At 44.5% G+C, this 22725-nt stretch overlaps 1 protein-coding gene across 1 annotated transcript in view; it reads right to left on the reverse strand.

The window, feature by feature from the left end:
- Positions 1-134: 134 nt before the first annotated feature.
- The window catches only part of aif1l (allograft inflammatory factor 1-like), a 72991-nt gene continuing 50400 nt past the window's right edge, over positions 135-22725 (reverse strand). The window contains exon 6 of the mRNA XM_028793022.2: positions 135-4179. Coding sequence (XP_028648855.1) covers positions 4092-4179 — 88 coding nt within the window. The 3' untranslated portion in view covers positions 135-4091. The remainder of the gene's footprint in view (positions 4180-22725) is intronic.

The raw sequence follows: 22725 nt of genomic DNA on the forward strand, positions 1-22725 counted from the left end.
ATGAGCGTACTGGCGTAAAAATGGCTGCCACCACATCGTCTATACATTAGCAGAATAGCGCTATATAAATGTAAAGAATTTTTATTATTATTGCACTTACATGATAGTGAGAAATAAAAGAAATCCACAAAATAAGGTTTGAAAGATTAAAATTTATTCCTTTGGTGTTTCACAGGAAAATACAGTTTGTGTTTAGCAGTCGTCTATAGAATATCGGTGACCCCCTTCCCCCTGTTAAATTCATATACAGTTACAATGCAATATATAAAAAAATAATATAAACGACAGCTGCTCTAGATGAAAGAGGCACTGATTAGTAAAAATGATCAGATGAGCCCAATGGAGTAGTCGTCAGGTTTCCGTTTTTCAAGCGTCTCACTGGAAAGAGCGATGAGTGTCGGTCTCGCCAGGTGACGTTAAGGTGTGCTAAGCCATCATAGGATGCTTATCTTACAAACAACGCTCCTCAGCACTCAAGAGCTTCCTGAAAGTTTGCTTCTAGGCATCCACAATCCCTGGAGACCTCGATCCTCTTTTGAAAAATCTACAGAGCTGTCCAGAAGGGCCACGGGCTCTCCTTAATCGAGCTGTTCTGCTTAGAAGTTACGTCCACTGACACAGTGAGAGCATCAGTGGAAGTGATGAAGCCGAACACGTCCATGTGTGAGCTTAATACTAAGTAGTGAGGGGTGAAGACATTGAAACAATTCGCACGTTATCTTTTAGAATGTACAACGTCATCCCGTCTTCACCACCAAGTGTTGTTTTGAGCGTCAGTAGCAGTAATAATAAGATGCCAGCCTCCAACAGGGACAATGTAATGGCTGCTCATGTTAGACTTCAAAGAATAAAGTGAATTAGTAATTTCTCTTTTAGTGTTTTCACTGCATTTTTAAGATTTATTTAAATGAAGAAGTTTGTTACGGTCACATCAAGACATGAAAGTTAGAATTGTTGGTCTAAAATATATCCTGCTTTTTTTTTGTATAGTGGGTATGTGTCCACACAGATCTTATAATATTTACAAATAATATTTACAACTTCTTGTGAGTGGGACCCCCTTAGCAGCAACCCTGACACTGGCTTGACAGGTTTTGGATGACAGGAGAGGTTAATTAATATCAAAAAGACGTTACTTCTCTTTGAAAGTGAATGGGTTTTTACACAGGATAACAACGAGACATGGTATGGAATGGCAGGATCACACGTATTCCTCCGATCTCGTTTGTAATACGGTACACAAAGTCAAACTGGGCAACAGTGCCAACTGTATGGATGGGCAGTGGATTCAGAAAGCATGAAGACCCCTTCACTTTTGAAACAGTTCGTTATGTTGCTGCCGTATTCTAAAACCTTTGAAATTTGTTTTGTTTCCCACATCAATAAGCACTCAATACCTCAGAATGGCAAAGCAAAACAGGATTTTAGAAAATGTTGTAAACTTAGTAAAAATATAAAACTGCATTATCCCATTGATGGCATCTGAAGTCTGGCACAGGTGCATCCCATTGTATTGATCATCATTGAGTTGTTTCTACACCTTGTTTGGAGTCCACCTGTGGTCAATATAATTGACTGGACAGTTTTAGGAAAGGCAGACACACACCAGTCTATAGAAGGGTCTCATGGCGGAGCAAAAACCAAGCCATGGGGTGGAAGGAATTGCCTGCAGACCTTAGAGACGATGCAAAGATCTCAGGGAGGCTATAAACGAACATTTCATGTGACACTGAGGGTTCCTCAACAGTATGGTGGTCTCTGCAGTTCTTAAAGAAGTTTGGATCCACCATAACTCTTTTTAGAGCTGGCCGCCCAACCGAACTGAACAATCAGGGGGGAAAAGAGCCTTGATAAGTGAGGTGACCGAGAACCCAACTGTCAATCTGGTTGAACCCCAGAGAACGTATGTGGAGAGACTGAAGAAGCTTCCAGAAAGACAACCATCACTGCAACACTCCACCAATTAGGGCCTTACGATAGAGTGGCCAGAGAGAAGCCTCTCATCTGTAGAGACACATGGAAGCCCACTTGAAGTTTGTACAAAGGCACCCAAAGGACTCTCAGACTGTGAGAAACAAGTCTCTGGTCTGATGAAACCAAGATTTGCATCATGTCTGGAGGAAACCAGATGCTACTCGTCAGCTCGCCGTATTCCAATGGTTAAGCATGGTGGTGGCAGCATCAGGGACCGGAGACTAGTCATGGATGAGGGAATGCTTAATGGGGCAAAATGCAGAGACATCCTTAATGGAAAGCTACTCAGAGCACTCTGGACCTCAGACTGGGCAGAAGGTTCACCTTCCAACAGGACAAAGCAAAGACAACACAGGAGTGGCTTAGGGACAACTCTGGAAATACCCTTGAGAGGTCCAGCCAGTGTTTGGACTTGAACCCAAATGAACATCTCCTGAAGTATCCACCAACCAACCTGACAGAGCTTGAGAAGATCTTGAGCGGAGAAGAAGGGCTTGTTGCATCAAACCCAAGACAACCCCAGGCTAGAATTGCTGCCAAAGGGGCTTCAAGTAAGAAATGAGTGAAAGGTCTTAATACTTGTGCCAATTGGATATTACAGTTGTCTGTTTTTGATACATTTGCAGACATTTCTAAAATCCTGTTTTTCATTTTGTCAATCTGGGGTATCAAGTGTTCCTTGATGGGAATAAAAATTAAATTAAATGATATGGGCACAAGGCTGCATCACAGCAACATGTGTGAAAAGTGAAGGGTCCAAATACCCTCTAAAGGCGCTCTACAATTCCTTACAGATGGCTTCAAACTGAGGCTCAATATGGTGAGGGGGCCTCATATCCTGTCCCTTTAAGAAATCGAAGGAACTCAGAGACTGGGAATAGGGAGAGTGGGAAGAGAAGAGAGGATGGGGATGCTGGCATAGATCATCTCACCACTACAGGTAAGGACATTTCAGGTGAGCATCTGCATTTATAAAAACAATTACACACAACCAAATGCATACACACACATGCAATCAAAGCAGAACCTCAAAATGGATCCAAGAACGGGTATATGTGCCAAGGGAGTAATGACATTAGAGGGACACTGGACAGGAGCAGGGTTTAGAAGAGACTGTGCAGAAAAGCCGGCACATGGAGAGTTGGTAGGACCCTGTAGTCCATTACAAAAGGCAAGGATGCCCAGAAGTTCTTAAAAGATACCTGCCCCTTTAAGAAAATGAAAGAAATTCAGAGGTTTAATGACCTCGGAGCCTCTCTGACCTGGCAGCCACTGAATTCTGAATGCCAGAGGAATTCTATTGTTGGCTGCAGAAATAACTGCGGTATGGGATTTGAAAGTCGTTTGAGTTTGTAGTTGGGAGGTTTAGCATGTAGTTAGAAGTTTAAATGTGAATTTCCCCTTGGGATTAATACAGTATCTATCTATCTATCTATCTATCTATCTATCTATCTATCTATCTATCTATCTATCTATCTATCTATCTATCTATCTATCTATCTAGCAGATGAAAATATTAAATCGATAGAGGATTTAAGAGAGAGAAACTAGAAGGGTAAAGGGAGAGTTGTATTCTGATGTTTGAAGAGCGGGCAAGCAGGTGAGCCACCTCACCCAGCCAGGGGGCTTTGTTGCGTCCATTTTCAGTACACCACTTTTGTATTTCTCCCTATAATCATCCCTCCCTTATGCTTTGAATTTTATTTTGATGTTTGTTTAGTTCTCCTTGGCAGTTTATTCAGCAGTGAAGAACCCCTAGGAGGCCCTCTGTCTCTACTGATCTACTAAACAAAGTATATGCTTTACATACATACACATACTATATGAACTTATATACTGTATATGTACACACACACACACACACACACACACACACACGCACTTGTTTAATATTTTCAATGAGAATGCTTTTGAGCTATTGATACTTGTTTTCAGACTTTTTCTTTTTGCATAGCAGCAGCAGGCTCCTGATGATGGAGTCCTTGCCATCTTTAACACCTTTTTAGTTAAAAAGATGGCTACACACTGAGTACTGTATAAGCCTAGAGAATGACAATGCACAGGACAGAGTAAAGCTTGGTCCCTGTTTCCCTAAAGTTGCGGTTCTTGAAATGTGCTTATGGAAGGCTTGCAATGTCCCTTTTAGGAGGAGGACCTGCTGGTTTGATGCTGCTTCCATTTGCTTTGTCTTCGAACATCATGACCCTAAAAAAAAAAAAGACATTAAAATTTCACTAGAAGTCACTTCAGTAGTTTTAGAAAAAACATTAGATCTAATAGATAAAATAATCTAAAAGTTGAAAGACTTTGGTTAGCCCCTTTAAAACCAATTGGAATTGGAGGACACAGACCCTAAAAAGCCTCAGTGGGTCTCCTATACGGTAACCCATTAAGGTCTGTGTTTGTGTGTGGGTGTCCAGTCCCTCAGAGCAATCTGATTGGTCATTTTGACTTCGATGTGATTGGTCAGTTTGGCTTTGGTGACATGATCAGAAGAGGAAGTGTGAGTGTGAGACACACGAGGAGAGATGACATAGGAGGCACGCTAAGGGAGTCGCCTTCAAAGTCGAGATGTATAAAACTGGACAAGAGGTGAGAAAGGTGCCTCGAAAATAGATAGATAGATAGATAGATAGATAGATAGATAGATAGATAGATAGATAGATAGATAGATAGATAGATAGATAGATAGATAGATAGATAGATAGATAGATACTTTATTAATCCCAAGGGGAAATTCACATACTCCAGCAGCAGCATACTGATAGTGAAATTGAGAAAAATAGAGAAAAAAGGTAGAAAGATAAAGTCATACACGGAGCTGCTGGAAAGGCTGCCACTTGCGGTGGTGCCTGAGTCATGATGACAAGGCCTGAGAAGCAGGCTTTATGGGAACATGCCTGAGAGACAGAGTGCCGGTCAAGAGAGGTTCAGACACACGAGGAAAGGCGTTGAAGGTACACATAGGGCAAGAGATAACACATATTTTTTTTAATTATTCAGATATAAAAGAACAGTCTTTGAGGTCTGGAAGGAAGCCAGCTGAATTGTTTCTGACCAGCAGGTGGCAGCAACATCACTCCCTATGTGGCTGACAGGGCCCTGTTATTTAATAGTGAAGGCAGGCAGCTGCTGTCCCTTTCAGTCCCAAAAGGGGCACAAAGGTGTTGTATTTTCCCATAGGGTTAGTTTGGTCTGCAATATCTTGGGACAACCTGAAATTCTGGATTGCTTATAGGCAGCAGCAGTGCTTCTAAAAGGCAATGAATGTGGAAGATCCTGCTTGTGGTGAGTCAGTATGGTGGACTAACCTACAGAATGAAGACCAAATGAAGACTGCAACCAACTCTATGAAAAACACAAATCAAGGAATGGAGACTAGAAAATCTCCCAAGTCACTGAATATCCAGTTAAGTCAGTCATGAAGAAATGGAATTACAGACATCTTTATGAAGCGACGCATCCGCAAACCCTATAGCAATATGAAGGACCACTCCCACCCCTCCCCTGGCCCTTCTTGTTCCACTTTCATCTGGCAGAAGGCCCTGTAGCATCCAAACCAGCTCTGCCAGGTTCTGACAGAGCTTCTACCCCGTGGCTGTCTGAACTTTGAATACTGTGCTGCCCCCTGCCCTCAGATCAGTTCCTAGCAGCTAGCTGATTAATATGCAGTACATTTCTGACAGTTGTTTTTTATTATTAGTTGTTATTATTATTTATTTATTAGTAATTATTTCACATTATTACTATCTATTCACTTACCTATTATTTTTTTTATCTCCTTATAGTATAGTATAGTTCTATACCTGTCTTGCATTTGTCCTGTGTTCTTGTATATGTTGCACCGCAGTCCTCAGGTACAGCGGGGAAAATAAGTATTGAACACGTCAACGTTTATCTCAGTAAATATATTCCAAATGGGGCTACTGCCATGAAATTTTCACCAGATGTTGATGACAACCCAAGTAATCCACACATGCAAAGAAATCAAAAGAAGCAATTCCATAAATTATGTGTAATAAAGTGGAATGACACATGGAAAAAATATTGAACACATGAAGAAAAGCAGGTGCAAAAAGGCCTGGAAAGTCAAGAAACCAGCAGACATCTGTCAATCCTGAGAGCCCCATATCAGTGCAAATGAATATCTGCTGGTTTAGTCCTAATTGATGGCCTATAAAAATGTTTCTCATTATCAAGGTGTCACACAAGAAGCATCTCATGATGGGTAAAAGCAAAGAGCTCTCTCAAGACCTTCACAACCTTACTGATGGCATTGGTGACAGACGTATTTCTAAACTTCTGAATGTTCCAGTAAGCACCATTCGGGCCATAATCTGAAAGTGGAAAGAACATCATTTCACCATAAACCGGCCATGACCAGATGCTCCTCACAAGATTTCTGACAGAGGACTCCAAAGAATAATAGGAAGAGCCAAGGACCACTCGCTTGTGGAGAGCTTCAGAAAGACCTGGAATTAGCAGGTCCAGTTGTTTCAAAGAAAACAAGAAGTAATGCACTCAACTGCCATGGCCTCTATGTACACTCACTGCTCAACAGTCCACTGCTGAAGAAAAAGCATGCTGAAGCTCGTTGAAACAACATTTGGACGAGCCAATTAAATACTGGGAGAATAGAGTCAGGTCAGAGGAGACCAAAATTGAACTCTTTGGATGTCATTGCACACACCGTGTTTGGAGGAGAAATGACACTGCGCATCACCCCATAACACCACACCAACAGTGAAGTTGGGAGGTAGGAACATCATGGTGTGGGGCTGTTTTTCAGCATATGGTACTGGCAAACTTCATATAATTGAAGGAAGGATGAATGGAGAAATGTACCGGGACATTCTTGATAAGAATCTGCTGCCATCTACCAGGATGCTGAAGATGAAACGAGGGGCGACATTTCAGCAAGACGAGGATCCCAAACACACACAGCCAAGGAAACTCTCATTTGTTTTTAGAGAAAGACAATAAAGCTGCTAGAATGGCCCAGTCAATCACCCGACTGGAATCCAATTGAAAATCCATGGAAAGAATTGAAGATCAGAGTTTCATAGAAAAGGCCACCAGAACCTTCAAGGTTTGAAGAGGGTTTGTGTGGAAGAACGGGCCAGAAATCACACCAGAACAATGCATTCAACTCGTTTCTCCTTACAGGAATCGTCTTGAAGCTGTCATTACCAACAAAGGCTTTTCTACTAAGTATGAAATAAATTTCAGTAAACGTGTTCAATACTTATTCCCCCTGTTCCATTACACCTTATTACACATAACTTAATTTATGGACTTACTTGTTTTGATTTCTTTGTATGTGTGGATTACTTGGGTTGTTACCGACATCTGATGAAAATTTCATGTCAATAGCTCCTTTAGAGATCTATTAACTGAGAAAAACGTTGACGCGTTCAATACTTATTTTCCCCGTTGTATGCTATTTCATGCCACTGTATGATGCAATATGGTGTATGGATGGTATGCCAATAGCACCACTTGACTTGACTTGGAAAGAGTATGGTGCAGCTGGATATCTGCTAGAGCAGGCTGTCCACAAGAACTGAAGAAGACAAGTGAGGAAGGCCACCAAGAGATCTCTGAGAACTCTGAAGGACTGACAAGCTACAGTGGATAAGACTGTGCAGACAACAACTGTGCCCCGGGGTTCTCCAGCCAGCCTTATAGCACAGTGGCAAAGAGAAAAAAAATCACACAGGGCATTTCCGCAGAAGGCGCATGGGAGACTCTACAAATAGCCGGAAGCAGGTTTCTATGGTCTGAAGCCACCCAAATGGAGCTTTTTTGGCCATCAAGCTAAACGCCACATTACACCACACGTTATTACAAACACACTAGTCCCACCGTAAAGCATGGTGGTGGCAGCATCAGGCTGTGGGGATGCTTCTCTGCAGCAGGCCCTGGAAGATTTGTGAGGGGGAAGTGAACGGAGGAAAATACAAGGAAGTCCTGCAGGAAAACCTGATGGAGTCTGCAAGAAACCTGCACCTTGGGAAAAATCTATTAAGACAACAAGCCCAAGTAGAAACACAACAATGTGAATGTCTTGGAGTAGCCGAGTCAGAGTCTAGATCTCAATCCATTGGAGAATTAGTGATGGACTTGACAAGGATTGTTCACTCTGGATAACCACGACACCTGACAGAGCTGAGCAGTTTAGTATAGAAGAAACAGGAAAATGGCAGAGCTGACAGAGAAAGACCTGTGAGCACAGAGTCAAGGCTGTCACGGCTGTCATCTGCTAAATACTGACGTGAAGGGGGTGAACACTTAAGAGATTAGCTCAAGTTCAACCGGGAGGCAATGGGGTTTTTGTTCACCTGGAAACAAAGAAGGAATCATACGGTGGCTTCCTAAATGACCCCCTGTGTCGGACTGTGGTGCCAAATCCCTCCTCTAGGGGGCACTCTAACAGTGTCAGACCTGGACAGTATTTCATGAAATCCATTCTTTATATTGGTGCGAGCAAATTCACCTCTTCTTATATTGTGCCTTGAAAGGAACAGAAAAAAGATGGAGACCCTTTCTAACCCAGAAAACTGAACGGAAATTCATAATGTGACCTCCAAAATTTCAGTGAGTAATTGTGCCACACTGTTATGCCCTTTCTCTCCTCTAGGGGGCAGTCTGATTTTCTTTGTTGTTTTTTTTGAGCAGACAACGCTGATCTTGAGACACAGTTCTCTCTTTTTATGTTCATTAACCACCCAATGAGGAAACTGAAGTGTTGGTCCCCCTCGGTAAATCGAACGTCGATTATGAATGGGAAAATCAATTAGAACTGGGAGATGGGCAGCCACTGGTCGCTTGCAAGTTGCTATCTTTATATATAATATGCTACCCTGGCTGTTTGTTTGTCTGTCCAGGATTTTAAATCACCTGTTGCTCACAAACCGTTTGACCTATTGACATGGAATTTGGTACACATATATTACGTGACGTCTACTGTCCGCTTTTGGGGTGATGATTGACCTCCAAGGTTATTCCATCCATCCATCCATCCTCTTCTGCCTATCTGAGATTGGGTCACGGGGGCAGCAGCTTGACCAGAGATGCCCAGACTTCCCTCTCCCTGGCCACTTCTTCTAGCTCTTCTGGGAGAATCCCAAGGCGTTCCCAGGCAAGCCGACAGACATAGTCCCTCCAGCGTGTCCTGGGTCTTCTCCGGGGCCTCCTTCCAGTTAGACGTGCCCGGAACACCTCACCAGGGAGGCGTCCAGGAGGCATCCTGATCAGATGCCTGAGCCACCTGATCTGACTCCTCTCGATGCGGAGGAGCAGCGGCTCTACTCTGAGCCCCTCCTGGATGACTGAGCTTCTCACCCTAACTTTAAGGGAGAGCCCAGACACCCTGTGGAGGAAACTCATTTCAGTCGCTTGTATTCGCGATCTCGTTCTTTCGGTCACTACCCATAGCTCATGACGATAGGTGAGGGTAGGAGCGTAGATCGACTGGTAAATTGAGAGCTTTGCCTTACGGCTCAGCTCCTTTTTCACCACGACAGACCGATGCAGAGCCCGCATCACTGTGGACGGCACACCGATCCGCCTGTCGATCTCACGCTCCATTCTTCCCTCACTCGTGAACAAGATCCCGAGATACTTGAACTCCTCCACTTGGGGCAGGATCTCGCTACCAACCCTGAGAGGGCACTCCACCCTTTTTCAGCTGAGGACCATGGTCTCGGATTTGGAGGTGCTGATTCACATCCCAGCCGCTTCACACTCAGCTGCGAACCGATCCAGAGAGAGCTGAAGATCACGGACTGATGAAGTAAACAGGACAACATCATCTGCAAAAAGCAGTGACCCAATCCTGAGCCAACCAAACCGGATCCCCTCAATGCCCTGGCTGCGCCTAGAAATTCTGTCCATAAAAGTTATGAACAGAATCGGTGACAAAGGGCAACCACTTGCGGAGTCCAACTCTCACTGGAAACGGGTTCGACTAAAAATATTGACTAAAAAGAGGTTATTCCGGGCGGCACGGTGGCGCATTGGGTAGCGCTGCTGCCACGCAGTTGGGAGACCTGGGGACCTGGGTTCGCTTCCTGGGTCCTCCCTGCGTGGAGTTTGCATGTTCTCCCCGTGTCTGCGTGGGTTTCCTCTGGGCGCTCCGGTTTCCTCCCACAGTCCAAAGACATGCAGGTTAGGTGGATTGGCGATTCTAAATTGGCCCTAGTGTGTGCTTGGTGTGTGGGTGTGTTTGTGTGTGTCCTGCGGTGGGTTGGCACCCTGCCCAGGTTTGGTTCCTGCCTTGTGCCCTGTGTTGGCTGGGATTGGCTCCAGCAAACCCCCGTGACCCTGTATTCGGATTCAGCGGGTTGGAAAATGGATGGATGGATGGAAGAGGTTATTCCTCTTTTTATTTTTATTTTATTTTATTGTAGAATGAACTCTGGGCAGCGGCCAGCAGGGCAGCCGTGCGGAGCATGCGTACGGGCGCCGTTCTCATCCCTACCACCTTTGCCATCACTTCCCCTACCTCTTTATATCTTAAATCATTCTTGAGGCAGATTGAAAACTTTGGTGCCAGTTTAAGTGAAAAATTAAGGAAAACGTACTAAGTGATCTCAACACAAACACTGACTTAATCAATTTTAACGCGAAAAGATGCCGACGAAAGAAGAGAAAAAGCGGATTGCTAGGGTGGAGAAAAGAAGAGCTGCCCAGGAAGTAGCAAGCACATCAACCTCTGAGCAAACGAATGCTAAACGTACAGAGAAAGAGAATGAAGACTAGGAATGCTCAAGTCAAGTGTATTCACTGCATGGTATTGTGCAGTGCGCCATTACTGGTTATTTATAAAGGTAGTGAGTCACGGTGGGCTGCACGGTGGGTCGCTGCTCCGACGATCACCCTCGATTAACCCCACTCCCCCACCATGATGGTCAGGCTCAACTCCAATGAGTGCGCTCAGTTAACCAAGGGGGACCCTGTTGACTCCCCTTTACGTTAATGATCATGCCCAACTCAGCAAAGGGTCCCTCCAGTGATTGCGCTCAATTAACCAAGGTGGGAATTGGTACATTACAAGCACACATAAGAAAATGTGAGCTGTGACCCCAGAAAGGCTGATAAACACTGAATCAGAATACAGTTGGCAACCTTGTTGGGTCGAGCGTTAAGAGAAACCGAAAATAAATCTGAACCATTGGTGAAACGACCACGATTTGAATGAGCAGCACACGGATAACGGCGGGTGGGAGTTTCTAGTGTGGACAAGACATCCACTGAAATGGGTTTTTAATATGAGCTTACGACCCAAAGGTGGCAACTCGTGACCCAGTGGTTGAGATGCTCCGTATTAGCTGGCATTTAATGCTTCATACCTGAGTGCATCGACAATTATGCTTAATCTCATATAGCGCCTTGAATAGAACAGAACAAAATTAGGCAGTTGAGTTGTTGCTCTCTCTGAAAGTGAAAGAGCACACAGCTCCTCTGTGCCACCTAGTAGCAAATAAAAGGGAAAAAAAGTGACTTCTGCGTGTTCTACATACTGTGGTTTTACCACAGCCTGCTGATGACCTGTTTGCTTATTCTTGTCTTCCCCTCCATTTGCTTTTCCAGCACTCATTCTCACGTGCCTTGGGTGATAACAACCCCACCCATCCTTTAGTGCATTTCAGTGGCACTGGGGTATGATTTTGCACTTTACATACACTGTCTTTGCTCCCTATTGTCACACATTCCTTGTATTTTTATTTAGTTACTCAGCCGGGGGGCACCCCCCCCCACACCACATACACTGGAATATAAAAAACAGACTCCACAGAGCAGTGCACGTCGACTTCTTCTCGATCCGCCCTTTCTCAGTGCCTTCGTTAGATGGCTCTGGGCTCGCGTTCAACACTTGGCGCAGTCTGCAGCGTTTCCCTGGTATCTCACAAACTGGCATGGCGTGCTGCCCAAATTTTATCTGGCGCCCTTTCTGCGTGACAGCTCAGGGTCAGAGGGTCACAAGGACAGCTAAGCTATGTGGCTGCGTTCCTATTTTGGCTTGTCTGTGCAAAGCTGCCATAAACCCTTAAGAGCCGTCCTCCTCCTGGAAAGAAGCAAACACAAGTGCCAGTCTTGTGTTACTTAATTATTTATTTTTTTATTGCTATACAGTACGTGAGACACACCACAAGTATCTAAAAATACAAGACGTTTCTATTTGCTCCCAATACAGGCTTATCCGTCCTAATCAGCTCCTCAGGCCATCTCCTTAATTCATTTAGTGTCGTATTTACTGATCTCTAGGGCAGCACAGATAAGCCTCACAGGATGCACTGCGGACTGGGAACTCAAGTTGCTGCACATCATCGTCCTTTGATTTTGGTTTTCTTTTTACTTCAACTTAACCCTTTTTTGATGCGGCAGTCGGATATTCACAGTCTGGAAAGTGTCAGGGTTCATAAACTCACACTGTGTAGGCTGGAAACAAAGCGACTCCCACAGTAGGTGCCATCAAATTCACCTCCTCTTATATAGTGCCTTGAAAGGAACAGAAAAAAGATGGCACCCCTTTCTAACCAGTGGTGTAGCTCTAAGGGGGGACATCTGTCCCTGGGCGCAGCATCCAGGGGGTGCCAAATTTCCCTTCCCCATTGCATTTTGGGAAACAGGAGGGGGCGCGAAATCTTCAGTTGTCCCTGGGCGTTCAAAACCCTAGCTACGCCTCTGTTTCTAACCCAGAAAACAGTGCTTTTATACACACTAGGACAGATACAACACTGGAAAACCTTTAAGTGAGACATCTTAAATGTACAGTGATCCCCCGCCTATCGCGGAAGTTACATTCCAGACCCATCAGCGATAGGTGAAAATCTGTGATATAGAAAGACCATATAAATAAACATTTTTTTTTATAGTTTAAGCCTTAAAATACCCCTCCCATACGCTTTAAACACATGTAAACTTATTAAAATACACTTTGTAATCACATATGATATGTGGATGTTGGGCTAAGGATATGAGTAACATCTCTCTAATCTTAGTAGGGAGACCAAGGAGACGAGGCGTGATCTTCTCGGATGACATTTTAACGTCACGCAAGACAAGGCAGTGAGACAGAAGGACAGCTGCTGTACAGGCTTTTAAATGATCGACGCGCAGAGCGACAAGCAGAACAGGCATCTTGGCAGAAACAGCACAAAGCCAGTAGCTGATCCGTCCACTTCTGCTTAGCGTGCGTTCAGCTGCCTCCCTTCACGACGTGAGCGGGAGAGACGCAAAGTGGCAGGAGCGCCTCCTGGGGGCGGGTTGAGCGAAGCGATCGAGACCAGGTCGTCTCGGAGAGACACTTTGACGACACGCAAGACTAGACATTACAACCTTAGGAAGCGAAACCCGGGAGACAATGACTTTTGCACGTCACGCCCTACTTACAAACAATTTAAAACAAGTCTTATCTCACTATTATATAAAAAAATCCTGGGACGAGACGTGACTTTTTCAGAGAGATACTTTCAAGTCCCGCGAGACGAGACTTTGTGCCAAGAGATTTAACCACGCCCGGGGCCGGAAATAAAAGACAAAGAGTAGATAACAAAGTAGAACGTCGTAAAGAGGTTCAAAAATGTTGACGCGAGACACATGGAGAGCAGGTTAGAGATAATGAAAGTACTAAAATTCGAAAGTCTCCAATTAGACTGAGAGTAAAGATCGCATTAGCACAAACAAATGGAAATTATTACTAATGGAACAACGAAAAGAGACTGAATATATGTACATTGGTGATATGAGAGAAGTATGTAGATATTGTTCAGCTTTAAACTTTAAGTTGGAGACTTGTAGATCGTCTAATTCGTGTTGCCATCAGGGAAAAGTAGTGTTTCCTCCCAATTAAGAGGCGTATCTGCCCTGTGTTGGCTGGGTTGGCTCCAGCAGACCCCCGTGACCCTGTGTTCAGATTCAGCAGGTTGGGAAATGGATGGATTGGTGGATCTGTGAGAATTAAAAGATTTGTTATTTGGTGAAAGTGAAATCCACATACATGAGCGGCAGAGATGTGAAGTGGCTGGCCCATAGCGTTGCGCAGGCCGGGGGGTTGGCAAGCGAAGCGAGCAGGAGGCGAAGCCCCCTAGTGTTCTTGATGGAAACGTTCTACTGATCCACCATAGTCAGTGTGTTGTTCTGCACCAGGGGTGGGCAATGTCGACCCTGGAGGGCCGCAGTGGCTACAGGTTGTTGTTTCTTAATGAGAAGTCGATGATTGCTGATGAAGCACTACTTGCTCGAGTGACATTTTGCTGCTTCATTTTAGTGATCTCACTTGTTAAGGTTCCCCACCCTTAATTGCTTATTTCAGTCTTAAACAGCTGCATTCCCAGTTTTTAACGGCTCCTTATTAGCAATAAGGGGCAAATCACAAAGGAGCCGGCAGATCTCCGTCTTGCTTGTTTCCATTTCCACCGGTGTGGATTCATCCTGCACTGTCTGGTTTAATAAAACACTTAAAATAAACATGTGACTGACTGAAAATGATCCGTTTTAGGCTTCAAATCATTTGGATGATATCTATGGAAAGGAAAAAAATCTATGATATAAGAACCTAACATGGCAGACTACCAAGCCATGAACTTAAATAAGGTCCGAAATTGGCAAGGACTGTTTTTTTATTATGCAATTGGGCTGGATGAAAACCAGCAGCCACTGTGGCCCTCCAGGACCAGCACTGCCCACCTCTGATGCACAATGCCTGAGCAAACTTACCAGGAAGGCCAACCCTGAACACGCTGGGAGCTGTCATGGAAAAGTGAATGGTGGCAAAATTAGATGCCATCATGAAAAATCCCCTCCAGGAGGCGCTCCCTCTGGGGAGCTCTTTTACCTGCAACCTCATTCCACTATGGTTTGCTAAGAAGCAAATCTGGGGGGCTTTTCTACCTGCTGCTATCAGGCAATTTCATGGTTCCTCCCAATATCCCAGAATAAATGCTGTTACTGTTTAAGTTCATTTTGCTGTCAATTCATCCTGAACAGGGTCACGGGCGGGGTGCTGGAGCCTATCCCAGCTACCACAGGGCAAAAAGCAGGGAACAAACCCGGGACAAGGTGCCAATCCATCGCATGGCAAACACACACACGCACCAAGCACCCACTAGGGCCAATTTAGAATCACCAGTTCACCTAACCTGCATGTCTTTGGACTTTGGGAGGAAACCAGAGCACCCGGAGGAAACCCACGCAGACACGGGGAGAACATGCAAACTCTATGCAGGGAGGACCCATTACACGAATCCTGGTCTCCTTACTGTGAGGCAGCAGTGCCACCTCTGCACCACTGTGCCGGTCTCATTTTGCGATTTCTGCGCAATATCCACCTTAGCAAAAGGTGTGTATCGGTGTATCTTTGTGTTTGTCCAGTTGCTATGTCTCTGTCATTCCAAAAGATGGCGCATCACAAACATTTGTAATAATGCAAAAAATGGGCAACAATTAAAACTATAATGCAGTTGTTTAGTGCTAAAATAAGCACTTTAGGGTTCAGAATCGTAACACACAAGTGTTATGAACTAGGAGCCCCAAAGTAAGTAAGTTCCAAAAGCACTTCCAAAGAAAGCCCACTTTGAGGGGTGGGGGGGGTTGGGGGGTGAAATTCACCATCAAACCCTGACTAATGAGAGGTTTTGGTTGGGAGCACGCACTTATATAGCATGTTACTGTACCCACCACACGATGGACCACCTCAGGATCCCAAATTAGGACCCGAGAGCAGCTATGCAATGGGTGACACCTCAGCACCACACTATTTTGAATGGTTAGGGCAAACTCAGGATCTTAATATAATAAAAATGAAAAGCTCTGTCACAATTTGATGCTCCAAAGAGCACAAAATGCATAAAGGAGTTGCCAACAAGGCTATCTGAGGTCCCAACATAGAATCCAAAGAAAAGTAAAAAAAAACAGAGCAGAAGGTTCGAAAATCCAGAATCCGGTAAATCAAAGACTAAACAGAAGTAAACTCACCGACTTGCTAGCACATTTACAATGACCCGCCAGGAACTGTGAGAGACCCTCCAGATTTATAGGCGGAGGGGAAATTCCTGGCGGTGATTGATTGGCAGGTGGCCCCGCCTCTCTCATACATGGAACAACACCTAGGCGTGGAAACATTGCAACACAATCAATAGTAAATACAGTAATCCCTCGCTACTTCGCAGTTCACTTTTCGCGGATTCACGACTTCACGGATTTTATATGTAAGCATATCTAAATATATAACACGGATTTTTCACTGCTTCGCAGGTTTCTGCGGACAATGGGTCTTTTTACTTCTGGTATTTGCTTCCTCAGTTGGTTTGCCCAGTTGATTTCATACAAGAGATGCTATTGGCAGATGGCTGAGAAGCTACCCAATCAGAGCACGCACTTAAGTTCCTGTGTGCTGCTGATTGGCTCAGCGACGGAGTGCTACATTAACCAGGAAGTCTCATCTCACTCATTCAGCATTAACGTGCTCTTGCTACTGCATTCAGGGGATTATCACCTTCATCGTCATCGTTTTTACTGCGCAGCATATTCATCACCATCATCACGTCATATACAGCTACATGTACTTCGCTATACAGTAAGTGTAAACTTATCTACCGATTTCATATTGCTTAGCAGTTGTCCCTGTTATTAATAGAGTAAAGGGTGGGTTGTAAACAATACAGGGAGGGTTTAAAAACGTCCAAATACATGTTAAATAATTAAATAAATATGGTGTCCCTACTTCGCGGAAATTCAGTTATCGCGGTCGGCCTTGGAACCTATCTCCCGCGATAAGTGAGGGATTACTGTAAACATAAATAAAATGAATCAAATATGAACCCAGGTGACATAAACCATGAATCTGAACCCCAGCTAGGGGAGGAACCCTGGCTGAGATTGTGGAAGTAACCCCCGAGGAAGACAGGAACAGTTCAATCAATTAGTCTTTATTCCAGCGTTTCTCAACCTTTAAGTATTTGCAACCCGAGTTTTCATAACAGTTTTAATCGCATCCCCCCTAACGTTTTTTTGAAACCCTAATGTATTTTCTGCTGCAGATACACCGCTACAAGTTTAAAATTTTCCTATGAATAGCGAAATTACGCCACTTATGGCAACATTCGCGCCCCCTTTTTTTGGGCGCGCCCCACAGTTTGAGAACCGCTGCTTTATTCTGGCACCAGTGAGTACAAAGGATTCATGCGTTGCAAGGCAGAAGTGCAAAGTTCCCCTTTTTCAGTCGGCTTTTTTATATCTTCTCCCTCCCCCTATCGCTTACCTAAGCATTTTCATCTTTCATTGCGCAAATCGTCCAACCGTTTCTGTTTTGTGTACGTGTCAGAGGGGGCCCTAAAGAAGGAAAGGTCATCTTTCCTGTGTCTATCAGACGCGTTAGTAAAGATGAAGTTGTCCTCGGTCAGCTTACTGCACCCTGTCTTATGACAGACCCCTGTAGGAATAACCAGCCGTTAGAGCAAAACAGCTTTGTCAGCTTTTAACCCTTAGTAGCTTGCAAGCAGTTCATTTTTTCTTTCACAAGTTATAACAGCAAGCTAACTAAAACATAGCCCCCAAAAATATTGCTTTATTACTAAATAAGCGGGTTCTAATTAAGAAACTGATTATAGTGAAAAACCTGCAGCCACTGCAGACCTAAAGGGCCGAGACTTTATACAGAGGCGCCTTCGTCAGGCAGGGTGGTATTGGCTTTCAAAAAATGGGGGCAAGCACGGCAGCACTGGAGGATCGGCGTTTAGAACGTAAATGTGACATGGGCTGGGATTTTCATTTATGTGGTCTGACATGGTGTAGCTGTTGGGAAATCGAACATACAAGTCAAGTCGACCTGGGGAGCATGCACTGGTACAGTGCACTACACAACGAAACAACTCGGGACCCCCCAGGCAGACACGCGGTCCAGTCCCACCCTCTGGAAATGACCCTCTATCTGCCGCAGCCAGGTGTTATGTGGGCGACCCCTTGGTCTTGTCCAGCCCCTCGGGTCCTCATCTTACGAGCTGGATAACCCTCGGGGAAACGCGCCACATGGCCGTAGTGCCGTAACTGACGCTCCCTCACAATGCAGGTCATGTGCCTCATTCGGGACTCCATGAGCAACACAAAATCAAAGCAACGGTACCCAAGGATTCTCCGAAGAGACACCTGTAATGGTTGTCACATATTGTTTATTTGTGTGCTTTTAACTGTTTCTGCCACTTGCCCTTTAGAGATGACGTCCAATGCAATTAATGTCTGTGGGATATCTCTTTAAGGGGAGTAGGGGTCCAAACAATGCCTGGGGGTCCTTGCCAAAATGAACTGTGGTGTGACGTAAGAGGAAGAACCCTCTTTAAATGACGAGGAGGCGCGTTTTGAAAAGGGAGTGGAGGAGGGAGTTCACAAGAGTTTAAAGGAAGAGGAGAGGAACGTGAAGAAAGTCGATTTAAGGAAGGACCTGGGAAAGTGACTTGGTAAAGAAGTTAATGGTAAAAGCTCGTAAGGCTCCATTGTAATACCAGTTGGACTCAACGAAAAGGAGCTCTTGCTAATCAGAAAGGATCTTGGAGTGCACTAGCGATGGGTCGTTCTTGAACGATTCGTTCATTTTGAACGAATCTTTAATGTGACTCGGGAAGAACGAGTCGTCTAGTGTGAGTGATTCGTTCAGTCGCGCATGCGCATTTGCGCAACTTTCTATAGTTTTTTTCGAGTCTTCAGGTTTTTCGAGTCGTTCGTTCATCACGTGACAGCCCCATAAGCTTAACCAACTCAGTCTGAGCCGGAAAGAGAATTGATTAGTTCATCTCTCGAGTCTTCGGGTTTGAGTCGTTCGTTCATCACGTGACAGCCCCATAAGCTTAACCTATGCAGTCTGAGCCGGAAAGAGAATTGATTAGTTCATTCCTCGAGTCTTTCGAGTCGTTCGTTCTTTTGTCACGTGACCACTTACCGGCTCAGTAGTAGCGAATCATAGACTAAAGACCCAGGTAAACAATGAATTAATATTTTCTGTTTCTTATAGCATTATAGTTTTGTCTTGTTTGTAGTGTGATCAACATTTGTGTAAGCAGTAGATGTGTTAGAGAATTAACAGGTAACATTTTAATTATATTTTGCTAAAATGAACGAAATGACTCGAAAAAAGATTCATTCATTTTGCTGAACAAGACTCAAAGGTCCGAGTCAGTAAAATGATCCGAACTTCCCATCACTAGAGTGCACAGCTTTACCTTACATTTGTGCTGCGGGCGGCGGCCGTGAAAGGACGCTAACGCAGAGACACCCGGGTGAGACGGATTTCAGCTTTTAACAAGGAATCGTTTGCCAGGCCAGTGAGATTGCTTCTTTTTACCTATTAATACAGTGTACGAGTCAGCGAAGTTTAACTGACTGAATTGCTGGATTTGTCACAGACTTCCCAGGCCGGGTGGATTAAGACTTTATCAAAGATAATATAAAAGGAACTGGGGAACACGGGGGGATTGTGTGAGCGGGTGTCTAATTTATATTTGTATATATGTGTATATATGTGTATTTAGTCGGTTATGTTCTGTGAATTCATTGGGGGTATTGATAAGTAGGTTATATTTCCGTTTCTCTTCCTGGGTTTTTTTTTCTCGTTTTCTTGCTTTCTTTCTTGATTTCTTTCTGTATATTATAGAAGGGTAAAAGGGGTGGCCTATTACTTAGGATTTATTTGACTTATAATATATATTCTTTTGTTTTTTAAATACTTGTTGGGGTGATTATTTTCTTTTTTGTATAAATACATAAAAACAACTCCATCTGGGGACATCAAATAAGGGCTAAGGTTCTGTCGAGTTCCATACCTAATATAATTATTTTTCCTAAGAATAGGAGTTTTTTGTGTGTGGCGGGCTCCTTATCCATAGTAAGAGGAACGCGCTACACACCAAAGGAGTCCAGTCTTCGTCTCAGGTCAATAGATAGTGTCCATGTCATGCAGCCATACAGCAAGACAGGAACCACCAGGACTCTAAAGACTTGGACCTTTGTCCTTTTGTAGAGATATCAGGAGCGCCACACACCCCTTTACAGCGTCCTCATGACCCCCCCATGCTCTCCCAATCCGTCTACTGACTTCATAGGAAGAGTCACCAGAGTCATGAATGTCACTGCCGAGGTAAATAAACTGTCGACGAGGTCAACACTCTCTCTGCAAACAGACACACTGCTAATGACCGTGCCCAAGAGGTCATTAAAGGCCTGGATGTTGGTTTTTATCCAGGACACTCGCAAGCCCAGACACTCAGACTCCTCGCTCAGTCTCTCGAGCTCCCCAATCAGAGTCTCCATTGACTCCGCGAAGATCACAGCATCTTCAGCAAAGACAAGATCCGGACATACCCCACGTTAAAAAGTCGCCTAATGTGAGTAATTGAGTATCCCTGGTATAAATCACATTTGTGTTTGTTTTAGAGTGGACTGAGATACTTCATAAACAATGTGAAAAGAAATGAATGAGCCTCTGGACGCAGGACAAATTTTAGAAGCATGAGCAGAAGAGAGCCTGGGGCAATACAGGTGGCCGGGATGAACAGCCATGGGTGAGCCATGTCTACACAGAACTGGAATGAACCGGCCGAGTCTCTGCACTATGACATCCCATTGGTCAGGAAGCTACAGTTTACCGCTGCTGACACTGAGTGACCGACCACGAGCAAGTCACTTCATCTCAAAGTGTCTCATATGTTGTAAGTCACCTTGGATAAACGTGACAGCCAAATAAGTAAATGGAAAATCTGTTTTTCTGTTCTAGTCAGCCCGTTTCTATGGCAGTCCTTCTCATGTTGCACTGGGGTTGCATTACGTTTGATATAATCGATGCAACAGTATTTAGGAGTGGTGCATCTTGACCCGAATCATCCATTAATGGATTGAATGTTTTATTTTCCTTCCACCTCTTTATTAGGACTTTTCTGCCTTTCTAAACCTGTCATTGATTTTCAGATCAGAGTTTAGTCTTTTTGGGTACAAACTTGGAACACTTTTTTCCTACATCTCCTTCATCTGGTGCCTCATTTACAAAACTTTGCGTGGAGTCAAGTTTAAAAATATGCGCACGCCAATAAAACAGGGGAAAGAAAATCAGACTTATAAAATCTGCGCAATTTACTCTTTATAAATGTAATGTATGTATGTGAAGGTGCCTCAAACTCCGCCCTGAAACTTCCATATATGGAGCATGCTAATCAACCTCCTACATATGCAGTTATGATGCTGCAGATCTTCATTGGCTGGTAGAGCAGCCTCCCACCTGACACATCGAGACCCCACCTCCAGCATTCAACAGGCTGTGCTCCACAGCTGGGTGTACAAGGTGTTTGAGACGGCCGGCAGCTCAGCCCGGCCGGGATGCCCCTGTAATGGAAGGATGGGGGAAGGCAATGACTTTTGGACACTGCCTCCCCCAAAACACTATATGGCAGCTCCCCTGGAGTGTAGCAGTGCCCCAGATTCCCACAGGGCATCCTGGGACTTGGAGTTCGATTTCCCAGCCCTGGGAGCTGTGAAAGGACCTGGGGAGTCATGCTTCCCTTGTGACCCGGAAGTACTAGGAAGTCATGAGGATGGAAGCCCAAAGTACTTCTGGGCTGATTAAAGACTTGGAATTCTTCAGCTGACCCGGAAGTGCTAACAAGTCACGTGGGAGGAAGAACAGAAGCACTTCTGGGTCAAGGACTATATAAACGACTGCTGTGTACCCAGCAGGCGAGCCAGAGTTGGGTGGAGGTGGACAAAGCTTGCTGGGAGAGGTGGATTAGAAAGAAGAATATTGTACTTGTGATGATATTTGCCTGTTTATTGTAGCTGTGGTACCATGGACACTGTTTTTCAGAAGAAAAGAAATAAAAATACTTCTCAGTGCTTTTACCCTGTGTCCTGAGCATCTGTCTGTTGGATTTAAAGGGGCAACAGCAACCCTTAGCATTCACAAAGGTCATAAGGGCATCATAGCGCCCATCCTCTGGGTTCTGGGGGAAGGCGTAAGGTGCTAGTTTCTTCTCTGTACTCAACTGCCCTACTGCCAAGTTGTTTTGCCTGCCTAAGGAAAAGTCCTCCCTGATGGAGGATCGCAGGAATCATTGTGTAGAAGGGTCCTTTCATCTGATTGGCTGGCCCAGAGCTGACTCAGCTGTGGATTGGACAAATGAGGGAGGGGGCTTGATGGCCGAGGTTTCCAGGACTCTGAACTCTAATTCTATTATGTGATACTGTCTACTGTTGAATTCTGCTCTGTACTTGTAATATTTCTATTGCGCGATTATATTGTATTGAGGATTACTTGTGTTCTGTTCTGTGTATTGTATTGTATTGACCTCTTTTTTGACACCCACTGCACTCCCAACCTGCCTGGAAAGGGGGTCTCTCTTTGAACTGCCTTTCCATACTAGGGTTTTTTTGGGAGTTTTTCCTTGTCTTCTTAGAAAGTCAAATCTGGGGGTCTGTCAAAAGGCAGGGCCTACTAAAGCCCACTGCAGCCCTCCTTGTGTGATTTTTAGCTGTACAAGAATAAATTGTATTGTATTGTATAGTGTTGAAGCGGGTAGCCACTGTCACCTGGCACATGTAATGACGTGATTGCTGTTACAATGAATATTAACATTTGAAACACTGAGGGTTCAGTCAGTTACCTCACCCTAAAGCCAGCCACCATGTACAGTGCCATCACGTCTGTGAGAACTACTTTGCCACAAAATAAATGAGTCACGGGTTGAGCCAGGCCAACGAGCCATGACATCT

The sequence above is a fragment of the Erpetoichthys calabaricus genome, chromosome 9, assembly GCF_900747795.2.
Source record: "Erpetoichthys calabaricus chromosome 9, fErpCal1.3, whole genome shotgun sequence".
Classification (NCBI taxonomy): domain Eukaryota; kingdom Metazoa; phylum Chordata; class Cladistia; order Polypteriformes; family Polypteridae; genus Erpetoichthys; species Erpetoichthys calabaricus.